Raw genomic sequence first — 12941 nt, 5'->3', positions numbered from 1 at the left:
TTTCACCATGTTGGTCAGGCTGGTCTTGAACTCGTGACCTGAAAGGGCTAGGATTACAGGCATGAGCCACTGTGCTGGCCGATAGGCACTTCTGATAGGAGTAGCTATGCTGGGTTGCAGGTGTGCATACATTCAGATTTAGGAGGTATTCCCAGATAACTTTTCAAACCGGCTGTACCAGGTTCATTCCTACAAGAAAAATTCAAGCATTCCACTTGATCCTGACCTTTGTGAGCATTTATTGTTTTTTTAATTTTGCCCATTCTGGTGAGTATATGGCCATATCGCATTGTGTTGTGTGTGTGTGTGTGTGTTTTTTTTTTTTTGAGACAGAGTCTCGCTCTGTAACCCAGGCTGGAGAACAGTGGTGGCATCTTGGCTCACTGCAACCTCTGCCTCCCGGGCTAAAGGGATTCTTGTGCCTCAGCTTCCCAAGTAGCTGGGATTACAGATGTGCCCCACCACACCCGGCTAATTTTTGTATTTTTGGTAGAAACAGGGTTTTGCCATGTTGTCCAGACTGGTCCTGAACTCCTAGCCTCATGTGATCCACCTGCCTTGGCCTCCTAAAGTGCTGGGATAACAGGTGTGAGCCACCACACCTGGCCCATACTATAGTTTTATTTTGAACATTGAACCGTGTTCATCTGTGTAATTAGCATGTGGATCTCCTCTTTTGTGAAGTATCTGTTCACATAAGCACGTCCTCTCACCATTTCAGGATAGTCCCTGACCCTCTTCTCCGTCCACGTTTGCTTAGGTAACTTAATAAAAATGCATGCAGCGGATTTGGAAAAGCCTGTGGTAGAAAAGCAGGATCATTCCCCTTCATTAAGCACTCAAGAAGAAAAAAGGGACGTGTCCATTTCCAGACTGCGAGAGGCCTTTTCTCTTCGTCACGCAACAGAGAACAAGCCTCACAGCCCAAAGACTCCAGAACCAAGAAGGAGCCCTCTAGGACAGAAAAGGGGTATGCCATCTTCTTGCACTTCAGATGCCATCTCTGACAGAGGTGTCCTGAGACCTCAGAAAGAGGCAGCGAGTTCCAGTCAGGGACCCAGTGATCCTACGGACAGATCGGAGGTGGAGAAGGACTCGGGGCACGGCAGCACTTCCGTGGATTCTGAGGGGTTCAGCATCCCAGACACGGGCAGTCACTGCAGCAGCGAGTGTGCGGCCAGCTCCCCAGGGGACAGGGGCTCGCAGGAACATGGGGACTCTCAGGAGAAAGCGCCTGAAACTGACGACTCTTTTTCAGATGTGGACTGCCATTCAAACCCGGAAGATACCAGATGTAAATTTCGAGTTTTGCCTCAGCCAACTAATCTTGCATCCCCAAACACAAAGCGTTTTAAAAAAGAAGAAATTCTTTCCAATTCTGACATTCGTCAAAAGTTAGTAAATACTCAGAACGTGTCAGCCTCTCAGGTTGACGTAGCTGTTAAAATTAATAAGAAAGTTGTTTCCCTGGACTTTTCTATGAGTTCTTTAGCTAAACGAATAAAGCAGTTACATCATGAAGCACAGCAAAGTGAAAGTGACCAGAATTACAGGAAGTTTAGGGCAAAGATTTGTCCTGGAGAAAATCAAGCAGCCGAAGATGAACTAAGAAAAGAGATAAGGTAAAGTTTTAATTTTTTACTTTTTATTTTAAATTTTTATTTTTATTTTTTATTTTTTTGAGACAGAATCTCACTCTGTTGTGTGGGCTGGAATGCAGTGGCACGATCTTGGCTCACTGCAGCCTCCACCTCCCGGGTTCAAGAGTTTCTCCTGCCTCAGCCTCCTGAGTAGCTGGGATTACAGGTGCACGCCACCATGCCTGGCTAATTTTTGTATTTTTGGTGGAAACAGGGTTTCACCATGTTGGCCAGACTAGTCTCGAACTCCTGACTTCAGGTGATCCAGCCACCTTGGCCTCCCAAAGTGCTGGTATTACAGGTGTGAGCCACCGCACCCGGCCAGGTAAAGTTTTTACTTAAGAGTATTTTGAGGCTGGGTGTGGTGGCTCATCACGCCTGTAATCCCAGCACTTTGGGAGGCCAAGCCAAGGAGGGAGGATCACTTGAGCCCAGGAGTTCAAGACCAGCCTGCACAACATAGGGAGACCTCGTCTCTACAGTAAAATTGGCCTGGCACGGTAGTGCACAGTTGTAATTCCAGCATCTGCGCCTGGCCAGATCCTGTTCTCTGTGGCAGGACATAGACTCCAAACACATGGAAGACTTGGGTCTCTTAGGCCAGTACCAGCTTTTGAGCAGATTATCTATGTACTGGGAACCTGGTCATATTCAGACAATTCCCGGGAGAACCTGGGATCGGCACCAGGGGAGGTGGTATTTGTGCTGGTGTCTGGGATGCTTCTGGGATGTTCTCTTCCTTCCCTCCTGCGGTGCAGGAGTTCCTGCGTCATCACTCACTCCGGCAGCTTCTCTCCATCCAGCAGGCTGCGGCCACTCCTGCTCCAAGGAGGTCTGAAACTCAGCCTGAGTGGGTAGGGGCCTCTTACAAGAGTTCCTTTTCTGCTGGGCATGGTGGCTTATGCCTGTAATCCCAGCACTTTGGGAGGCCGAGGTGGGTGGATCACCTGAGGTCGGGAGTTCGAGACCAGCCTGACCACATGGAGAAATCTTTTCTCTACTAAAAATGCAAAATTAGTGGGATATGGTGGTGCATCCCTGTAATCCCAGCTACTTGGGAGGCTGAGGCAGGAGAATCGCTTGAACCTGGGAGGCAGAGGTTGTGGTGAGCCGAGATTGCACCATTGCACTCCAGCCTGGGCAACAAGAGCGAACTCCATCTCAAAAAAAAAAGAAAAAGAAAAAAAAAAAAGAGTTCCTTTTCTGAGGACTCTCCCCCTTTCCTAGAGGTAGTAGCATTTTCCATTGCTGTATTTCTTAGCATAGTAGTTAACCACCTTTTACTAGTTTGTGTAATGCTTTATTATACATTTTTCCTCCTCAGGCGTAGCATGGTGGTGCACACCTTGTAATTCCAGCACTTTGGGAGGCTGAGGCAGGAGAATCACTTGAAGCTAGGAGTTTGAGACCAGCCTGGGCAATATAATGAGACCCCATCTCTAAAAAAGAAAAAAAAAAAAATTAGCTAAGTACACTGCTGCACGCCTGTAGTCCCAGGTACTCAGGAGGCTGAGGCAGAAGGCTCACTTGAGCCCAGGAGTTTGAGGCTGCAGTGAGCTATGATCATGCCATTGCACTCCAGCCTGGGTGACAGAGCAAGACCCTGTCTTAAAAAAAAAAAAATCCCTGTTAAAATCACTGGTGTGGTTTTTGTCTCTTGATTGATTGCACTCTGCCTGATATGGAATCGGTACCAGGAAACAGACCCTCAAAGATAGGATTTGGGGATTGGTTTGGTTATGACTTGGATTTGAGCTCTGTGTGGAGCCCCTCACCATAGGAAATGTGGGCTTAGTAATCCATGTCATGTGGAGGTCTCACAGTTCACCAAACTGTCCCCTGTGGTTGATTGTGATGGTGACAAGCATGGTGGCATGGGACTGGGTCTTCCTGGAGCACTTATAGAAAGAAACAACAATATCAGCTCCTTTCTTTTTTTTTTGAGACAGAGTCTTACTCTTTCACCCAGGCTGGAGTGCACTGGCACGATCTCAGCTCACTGCAACCTCTGCCTCCTGGGTTCAAACGATTCTTCTGCCTTCGTTTCCCAAGTAGCTGGGAGTACAGGTGTCCACCGCCACGCCTGGCTGATTTTTTTATTTTTAGTAGAGATGGGGTTTCACCATGTTGGCCAGGCTGGTCTTCAACTCCCAACCTCAAATGATCCGCCCACCTTGTCCTCCCAAAGTGCTGGGATTACATTACAGCTCCTTTCATCCTCAGCTCAGGCCACCAGCTGAGAACCAGAAAACATCCATGGCTGCTTTAACAGAGCCATTTCTTGTAGTCACCGCGCTGATACTGCGGAAAATCCATTTTCACTGGGTTTAATTGTGTGGGACTGAGAATGAGTGTCAGTTTCTCGTGTGAAGGTTGGGGTGGTGTCTGTCTTTTGTCCAGATTGACTAAGTTAGTATTTAATGACATTAGATGTTGAAGCCACCCAGCAAAGGACCCAGTGGTGGGCCTGGCAAAGATGAGAAGGATTGATATCCAGCATTGGCAAAAAGGTGCTCTTAGACACCATTGGTGGGAGTGTGACTTTTCACAGATTTCCCATCAAAAAGTACATATGTAGTTCTACCTCTAGCGTCTATTTCACAGAAATACACCCACAGATGAGTAGGTTTATGCACAGAAGTATTTGTTGCAGCTTTGAGTGCACTATTGAAATTGGAAACAACTGAAATGTCCTTTAATAGGGGATTTGTCAGACAAATTATGGTACATCCATGCAATGAATTCCTATGTGGCCATTAAAAAGAATGAAGTAGGCTGGGCACGGTGGCTCACGCCTGTAATCCCAGCACTTTGGGAGGCCGAGGCAGGTGGATCACTTGAGGTCGGGAGTTTGAGACCAGCCTAGCTAACATGGTGAAACCTCGTCTCTACTAAAAATAAAAAAATTAGCTGGGCTTGGCGATGCATGCCTGTAGTCCCAGCTACTCAGGAGGCTGAGGCAGGAGAATCGCTCGAACCTGGGAGGTGCAGGTTGCAGTGAGCCAAGGTCACGCCACTGCAGTCCAGCCTGGGCAACAGAGAGTGAGACTCCGTCTTAAAAGAAAAAAAAAGAAAAAATAATGAAGTAGATCTATGTGTACAGGTCTGAAAACGTCTTTCAGATGCATTAAGTGATGACAGAATGGAGAATTAAGATTCCATTTTTGTTTTTTAAAATTAAAATTATATGTACAGACAAGGGTCTAGAAGGATATATTCCATTTAAGTCGTTAATAGTAGCAACTGATGTCTTCTGTGGAGAGTTGGATGAATGAATAATTAATGTTATCTTTAGAAAGTGGGATGGTTAAACCGAGCGCAGTGGCTCACGCCTGTAATCCCAGCACTTTGGGAGGCCAAGGTGGGCAGATCATGAGGTCAGGAGTTCGAGACCATCCTGACCAACATGGTGAAACTCTGTCTCTACTAAAAATACAAAAATTAGCTGGGCATGGTGGCGCACCTGTAATCTCAGCTACTCAGAAGGCTGAGGCAGAAGAATCACTTGAACCCGGGAGGTGGAGGTTGCAGTGAGCCAAGATTGTGCCATTGCACTGTAGCCTGGGTGACAGAACGAGACTCTGTTTCAAAAAAAAAAAAGAAAGCGGGATGGCTAGGGACTTTATTTTGTTTTTGTATTGTTTGACTTTTTTTTTTATTACAGTGTTCTATAACATAATCAGAAAAATAATCTTGTAAAATGTCTCATAATTAACATTTTCTACCTGCAGTAAAACGATGTTTGCAGAAATGGAAATCATTGGTCAGTTTAACCTGGGATTTATAATAACCAAACTGAATGAGGATATCTTCATAGTGGACCAGCATGCCACGGATGAGAAGTATAACTTCGAGATGCTGCAGCAGCACACCGTGCTCCAGGGGCAGAGGCTCATAGCGTGAGTGTGTTTAGTGTTCATTCCCAGATTCCCCCTCAAATTTAAGATCTAATAGAGGCCGAGGCAGGAGGATTGCAAGAGGCCAGGAGTTTGAGACCAGCCTGGGCAACACAGCAAGACCTTGTATCTACTTTAAAAAAGAAGATGTCTAGGAAGGAGGGGTGTAAAAAATAAAAAAGATCTAATTGGCCAGGCGCGGTGCCTCACACCTGTAATCCTAGTACTTTGGGAGGCCGAGGCGGGCAGATCACTTCAGGTCGGGAGTTCGAGACCAGCCTGAACAACAGGGTGAGACCTGTCTCTACTAAAAATACAAAATTAGCCAGGCATGGTGGTGGGCGCCTGTAGTCCCAGCTACTTGGGAGGCTGAGGCAGGAGAATCGCTTGAACCCGGGAGGCGGAGGTTGCAGTGAGCCAAGATCGTGCCATTGCACTCCATCCTGGGCAATAAGAGTGAAACTCCAACTCAAAAAATAATAATAATGATAAAAAATAAAAATACAAAAAATTAGCTGGGCATGGCAGTGCACGCCTGTAATTCCAGCTACTCAGGAAACTGAGGTAGGATAATCGCTTGAACCTGGGAGACAGAGGTTGCAGTGAGCCGAGATTGCACCACTGCACTCCAGCCTGGGCAACACAGCGAGATTCTATCTCAAAACAAAAAGAGACCTAATAGTTTATATGCGTGTCTATATGTATATATATTTTTTTCCATAAGTATTCATATAGCAGATTTTTATACTTTTTACATAATAATAGTGATAGTTACCATTTAGTGAATGCCTAGAATCTGCCAGGCACTGTTGAAATAATGTATGTGTATTAGTTCCTTTAATCCTCAAAAACCTATGAGGTTGTTATTGTTACCATCACCATTCCACAAGTGATAAAACTGAGGCACACACAGAGAGGTTGAGTAACCTGCCCAAGTTCACATGGTTAACATGTTCTCTAAGTATCAGACCTTTTCAGCTATTAAAAATGTTGATCACTGGCTAGCCAGAAGATCCTTCTGATGAGGGCAATTGATAGTATGGAGTATTAGTATGGGTAGTGTATGGAATGTGTGTGTTCAGAAAGACGGACAGCCTGTGCACCAGCGTTGATTGACAGTAGAGTAATCAGAAGTCAGATAGTCACTGCAGGTTGGATGCAGGCACATGCCTGTAATCCCAGAGCTTTGGGAGGCTGAGGCAGGCAGATCCCTCGAGCTTAGGAGTTTGAGACCAGCCTGGGCATCATGGTGAAACCTTGTCTCTACAACAAATGTAAAAAATTAGCCAGACTTGACGGTGTATGCCTGTGGTCCCAGCTATTCAGGAGGCTGAGGCGGGAGGATCGTTTGAGCCCAGGAGATTGAGGCTGCCATGATCGTGCCACTGCACAGCACTCCAGCCTGGGTGACAGAGTGAGACAGTGAGACTCTGTCTCACAAATAAATAAATAAATAAAATATAAAAATTATTTTAAGATAGTCACTGCAGAATTTGGTATTTCTCTCCCCTTGGCGAAACTGGAATGTTTCACCCTGACTACTTCACAAAGGTCAGGTGTGATAGTATCAGGTAAAACCAAAGTCTTATCTTCAGCAAAGTTATAAGAAGAGGTCATGGATTTTCATGTGGGAAATTAAACCACATAGAGAAGTAAACTCAGATCCCAACAAGTAGATCCCACATGGAGAAATGTACCACTGAACCTGTGTAGTTTACTGAGTACTCTCCTGTGTAGTTTGCTGAGTACTCTCCTGTGTAGTTTGCTGAGTACTCTCCTGTGTAGTTTACTGAGTACTCTCCTGTGTAGTTTGCTGAGTACTCTCCTGTGTAGTTTACTGAGGACCCTCCTGTGTAGTTTACTGAGTACTCTCCTGTGTAGTTTACTGAGTACTCTCCTGTGGAATACATGAATTGTTTTTATTCTCAGTAGGAGGCAATGGTCATAGTAAACATTTAGTAACCTACTTTATATCCCTTCCCTGTTCTTCTTAATAGAGGTTTTTTGTTTTTGTGTTTTTGAGACAGAGTTTCACTCTTTCGCCCAGGCTGGAGTGCAGTGGCATGATCTTGGCTCACTGCAACCTCTGCCTCTCGGGTTCAAGCGATTCTCCTGCCTCAGCTTCCCGAGTAGCTGGGATTACAGGCGCCCGCCACCACACCTGGCTAATTTTTGTATTTTTGATAGAGAGGGAGTTTTGCCATGTTGGTCAGGCTGGTCTCAAATACCTGACCTCAGGTGATCCACCAACCTCAGCCTCCCAAAGTTCTGGGATTACAGGCATGAGCCACCATGCCCAGCTGAGGTCTTGTATTTTTTAGCCATTCAGCAAAGATAACCTCTCGTCTGTGACATTTCAAGTTGGCCCAGGTAATCACAGATCACTTAGGGTCCCAGATGGACCACAATTCAAGATTAAAGGATAAAGACCCAGTTCCACCCTGCCCTGCCAGCCCCTGCGTAGGGTGGCCCTGTTGACCTCTGTAGCTTTTCCTGTTCCCCTTGTTCCCTGTACTCAAGCCTCTCTGGCCGTCTTTCTTTTTCCCTTGGCAGGCCTGCTGAATCCCTATGTGGCCGCTAAGCAGAATGAAGGATATCTTTATGTGTGGCTCTGCAAACATCAGCGGTCCATCCTGGGGCTTGGCACAGATTGTTGTTTCTGTCTAGAATACTCGTCCTGCCCCCTGCACCAACTTCTCCCCCATTACCTGATTAACTCTCTTGTCTCCAGACTCAGCTCAAAGGTCACTTCCTGACCCCAGGGTGAAGTCTGTCTTATGACATTGGGTGCTTTTTCCTGACCTTCCTGTCATTTGTCATCATAATTGACTTGCCTGAGTATTTGCTCAACGTCTTTCTTCCCCAGTAATCTGTTGGCTCCAGGACCAAGCCTGTATTTGCTCACCAGCTGTCTCCTGCCTTTAGCAGTGTTTGTCTTATCCAGCACTCAGGACTGGATGCAGTGGCTCACACTTGTAATCCCAGCACTTTGGGAGGCCGAGGTGGGAGGATCGCTTGAGCCCAGGAGTTTGAGACCAGCCTGGGCAACATAGTGAGACCCTGTCTCTATCTTTGAAAAAATAACAAAAAGTAAAAAAAAAAAAGCACTCAGTAAATCCAGGAGGAGAGAGAAGGATGGAGATATAATGCAGGCAGAGGAAGGAACAGGATAGCAAAATAAATGCTGTCTGTTCATTCTGTTTATAAATGCCGGCAATGACCTAACCCAGTGTTTGAAATTCTCTATTAGAAGGAGGAAAAATAGCATTTTTGTGATATTGTTATCCTTAAGGAAAGGATTCAGAAAAAGTGGGAGTCATTGGGGTGGCAGGCTGAGGAAAAAGCAAACTACTTTTGTAGCTACTTAAACTTTTTTTTTTTTTTTTTTTTGAGACAGAGTCTTACCCTGTTGCTCAGGCTGGAGTGCAGTGGTATGATCACGGCTCACTACAACCTCTGCCTCCTGGGTTCAAGCAATTCTAGTGCCTCAGCCTCCCGAGTAGCTGGGATTACAGGCATGAGCCACCACTTCCAGCTAATTTTTGTTTTTGTGGGTTTTTTTTTTTTTTTTTTTTGAGACAGAGTCTTGTTGTGTCGCCCAGGCTGTAGTATAGTGGCGTGATCTTGGCTCACCGCAACCTCTGCCTCCCTCCTGGGTTCAAACGAATCTCTTGCCTAAGCCTCCCAAGTAGCTGGGACTACAGGCGTGCGCCACCATGCCTGGCCTAATTTTTATATTTTTAGTAGAGAGAGGGTTTCGCCGTGTTGACCAGGCTGGTCTCAAACTCCTGGCCTCAAGAGATCTGCCTGCCTCGGCCTCCTAAAGTACTGAGATTACAGGCGTGAGCCACCGCACCTGGCCTGTAGCTACTTTAACTTCTAAAAAGAACTTTAAGAAAGAGAAACTTAAAAGGAACTTCTCAGGAAGTTTTGTGACACTTAGCTGAGTAGTGTTGTTATTCATGTTGTTATTTTGACATGAATTCAAAATACAGTATTGTTTTAATTTCATTTCTGTTGTAAAGCTACATGTTTGACTTCAGGATATGGTTTGAATCATATTTGTGTTTTTCAGGCCTCAGACTCTCAACTTAACTGCTGTTAATGAAGCTGTTCTGATAGAAAATCTGGAAATATTTAGAAAGAATGGCTTTGATTTTGTTATCGATGAAAATGGTAAGTTATTAATTAGAACTATAGCGGCTGGGTGTGGTGGTTCACGTCTGTAATCCCAGCACCCTGGGAGGCCAAGGCGGGCAGATCGCCTGAGGTCAGGAGTTTGAGACCAGCCTGGCTAACATGGTGAAATCCCATCTCTACTGAAAATACAAAAAGTAGCCGGGCATGGTGGTGGGTGCCTGTAATCCCAGCTACTCAGGAGGCTGAGGTGGGAGAGTCGCTTGAACCAGGGAGGCAGAGATTGCAGTGAGCCGAGATCATGTCACTGCACTCCAGCCTGGGCAACAAGAGTGAAACTCTGTCTCAAAAAAAAAAAAAAATTAGAACTATAGATTCCTGTCTTTTTGGAGCTCGGAATAATCTTTCAGGTCATATAGACCAGTTTTTTTTTATTTTATAAAAGATTAAAAAGTTTCCCCCAAAAAGCATTTTGTGACTTTCCTCTCTTTCAGATGTTCACTGCTTTTTTTTTTTTTTTTTTGAGATGGAGTCTCACTCTGTTGCCCAGGCTGGAGTGCAGTGGCGCGAATCTCGGCTCACTGCAAGCTCCGCCTCCCAGGTTCACACCATTCTCCTGCCTCAGCCTCCCGAGTAGCTGGGACTACTGGAGCCCACCACCACGCCCAGCTAATTTTTTCTATTTTTTAGTAGAGACGGGGTTTCACCATGTTAGCCAGGATGGTCTCTATCTCCTGACCTCGTGATCTGCCCGCCTTGGCCTCCCAAAGTGCTGGGATTACAGGCGTGAGCCATCACGCCCAGCCTCAGATGTTCATCCTAAGTAGCTTTCAAGTGAAACATGTTTGTCAAGTCATGGATTTTTCTCAAAATTGTATTCTTTTAGCTCCAGTCACTGAAAGGGCTAAACTGATTTCCTTGCCAACTAGTAAAAACTGGACCTTTGGACCCCAGGACATTGATGAACTGATCTTTATGCTGAGCGACAGCCCTGGGGTCATGTGCCGGCCTTCCCGAGTCAAGCAGATGTTTGCCTCCAGAGCCTGTCGGAAGTCGGTAAGTAAAGAAAGCCCAGCTGTCAGCTCAGCTGCTCAAGCTTGCAGTGTGAGGAGGGTCTCAGCTCAGCTCCTGATTTGCTCAAGGTAGTTAAACGCCTTTGTGATTGCCAGGGGTCATTTTACACAGAGAGCTACGTGCAACATTGTAGCTGAGCATCTATGTCGTCTGCATTCTCTGTGACCTTCAACTCATAATTATTGCTCTTTTGTTACCTCTGTTAAGCGTATTCTTGGCCGGGCGCGGTGGCTCAAGCCTCTAATCCCAGCACTTTGGGAAGCTGAGGCGGGCAGATCACGAGTTCAGGAGATCGAGACCATCCTGGCTAACACGGTGAAACCCCGTCTCTGCTAAAAATACAAAAAAATTAGCTGGGCGTGGTGGGGGGCGCCTATAGTCCCAGCTACTCGGGAGGCTGAGGCAGGAGGATGGTGTGAACCCAGAAGGCGGAGCTTGCAGTGAGCCAAGTTTACACCACTGCACTCCAGCCTGGGCGACAGAGCGAGACTCCATCTCAAAAAAAAACCAAAACAGAATACTTTTTTTTTGTTTTTAAGACAGGGTCTCCCTCTGTCCCCCAGGCTGGAGTGCAGTGGCGCAATCACAGCTCACTGCAGCCTTGACCTCCCAGGCTGAAGCGATCCTCCTGCCTCTGTCTCCCAAGTAGTTGTGACCACAGGCATGCACCACCATGCCCAGCTAATTTTACATTTTTTGTAGAAATGTGGTCTCCTTTTGCCCCTTGCCTCAGCCTCACAAAGTGCTGGAATTACAGGCATGAGCCGCTGTGCCCGGCCAGTATTCTATCTCAGAGCTTTGTCTGACTCCAACGCAGTCAGCGTTTGAGGCACCTTGTTCGTCTATGGACCTGATGGGTCATAACAACATTGGTAGATAAAGATTTGCTGCTGCCAGGACTCGGCGACATTGGACAAGATTCTGCAGAGTCATCGAGGCAGCAGGTGCTTCACAGGGTGCTGTGGTTGTCATTGCACGTGGCGTCACTGCCGCTGCTCTGGTTGGTGTGGGAAGGTGGTAGCAGTGGTTACGCCTGCAGTGGGGATTAGCCTGATGTCCAAGAAACGTGACTCTGTATCAGCTGGCCACTGGGAAAGGCCAGGACGCCATTCCTTTATTTATTCAGCAGACGCTCTTTGAGCCCCTGCTGTGGGGCCCGCCCTGCTCCAGGTGCTGGGGACACAGAGGTAACAAGGCAGCTGCAGCCCCTGCCCCTGTGGAGCTGACAGTGGGGAGAAATAGGCATCACCACAAATAAACGACACCTATTAGATGCCAGTAAGCACAGTCAAGAGATTCAAACAGCGTTTTTCTTTGTCTGTTTTTGAGACGGAGTCTCACTCTGTTACTAGGCTGGAGTGCGGTGGCGTGATCTCAGCTCACTGCAATCTCCGCCTCCCGGGTTCAAGCGATTCTCCTGCCTCAGCCTCCCAAGTAGCTGGGTCTACAGGCACATGCCACCACACCTGGCTAATTTTTATATTTTTAATAGAGACGGGGTTTCACCATGTTGGTCAGGCTGGTATCCCTCTCCTGACCTCGTGATCCACCTGCCTTGGCCTCCCAAAGTGCTGGGATTACAGGCATGAGCCACCGCGCCTGGCCTAAAACAGCGTTTTGGGACAGGAAATGACAAGAGAAAAACATGGTGACCAGGTGAGATGGTGGTCAGGGAATGGCATCTGGGCAGGTGGCATCTCAGCTGCCATCTAAAAGGTGGGATGGAAGCCAGGCATGGTGGCTCACACCTGTAATCCCAGCATTTTGGGAGGCCAAGGCGGGAGGATTGCTTGAGGCCAGGAGTTAAGAGACCAGCCTGGGCAACACAGGCAGACCCCATGTCTACAAAAAATTAAAAGATTAGCCAGGTGTGGTGGCATGTGCCTGTAGTCACAGCTACTCAGGAGGCTGAGGTGGGAGGATCACTTGAGCCAGGGAGGTCGAGGTTGCAGTGAGCCAAGATCACGCAACTGCACTCCAGCCTGGGTGACAGAGTAAGACCTTGTCTCAAAAAAAAAAAAAAAAAAAAAAAGGTAGAATGGAGCCCTCTTGGGTAAGAACTTTCCAAACGGAGGAAGTAGCAAGACTGAAGCCAGAGGCTGATTGTGTCCCTGGAGAGGGGAAGGGAGTGAGCAGAGCGGCGTCCAGAGGACAGCCACCTAGAGTGTTGCCGGTCATGCCTAGACCCTGGGGG

At 47.0% G+C, this 12941-nt stretch overlaps 1 protein-coding gene across 8 annotated transcripts in view; it reads left to right on the top strand.

Moving 5' to 3' along the window:
• Window positions 1–12941, top strand: part of PMS2 (PMS1 homolog 2, mismatch repair system component) — a 36031-nt gene that overhangs the window by 20949 nt on the left and 2141 nt on the right. For 6 of the 8 annotated variants that reach the window (XM_024250014.3, XM_024250016.3, XM_024250018.3 and 3 more), the window contains 4 exons: window positions 761–1622; window positions 5372–5539; window positions 9612–9712; window positions 10560–10729. In XM_024250014.3, coding sequence (XP_024105782.1) covers window positions 761–1622; window positions 5372–5539; window positions 9612–9712; window positions 10560–10729 — 1301 coding nt within the window. The remainder of the gene's footprint in view (window positions 1–760; window positions 1623–5371; window positions 5540–9611; window positions 9713–10559; window positions 10730–12941) is intronic. The other 2 variants (XM_063725630.1, XM_063725631.1) reach the window with 2 other exon arrangements.

The sequence above is a fragment of the Pongo abelii genome, chromosome 6 (genome assembly GCF_028885655.2).
Source record: "Pongo abelii isolate AG06213 chromosome 6, NHGRI_mPonAbe1-v2.0_pri, whole genome shotgun sequence".
NCBI classification, from domain to species: domain Eukaryota; kingdom Metazoa; phylum Chordata; class Mammalia; order Primates; family Hominidae; genus Pongo; species Pongo abelii.
Note: the sequence above shows the minus strand (reverse complement) of the source record. Positions and strands in the feature narration are given on the sequence as shown.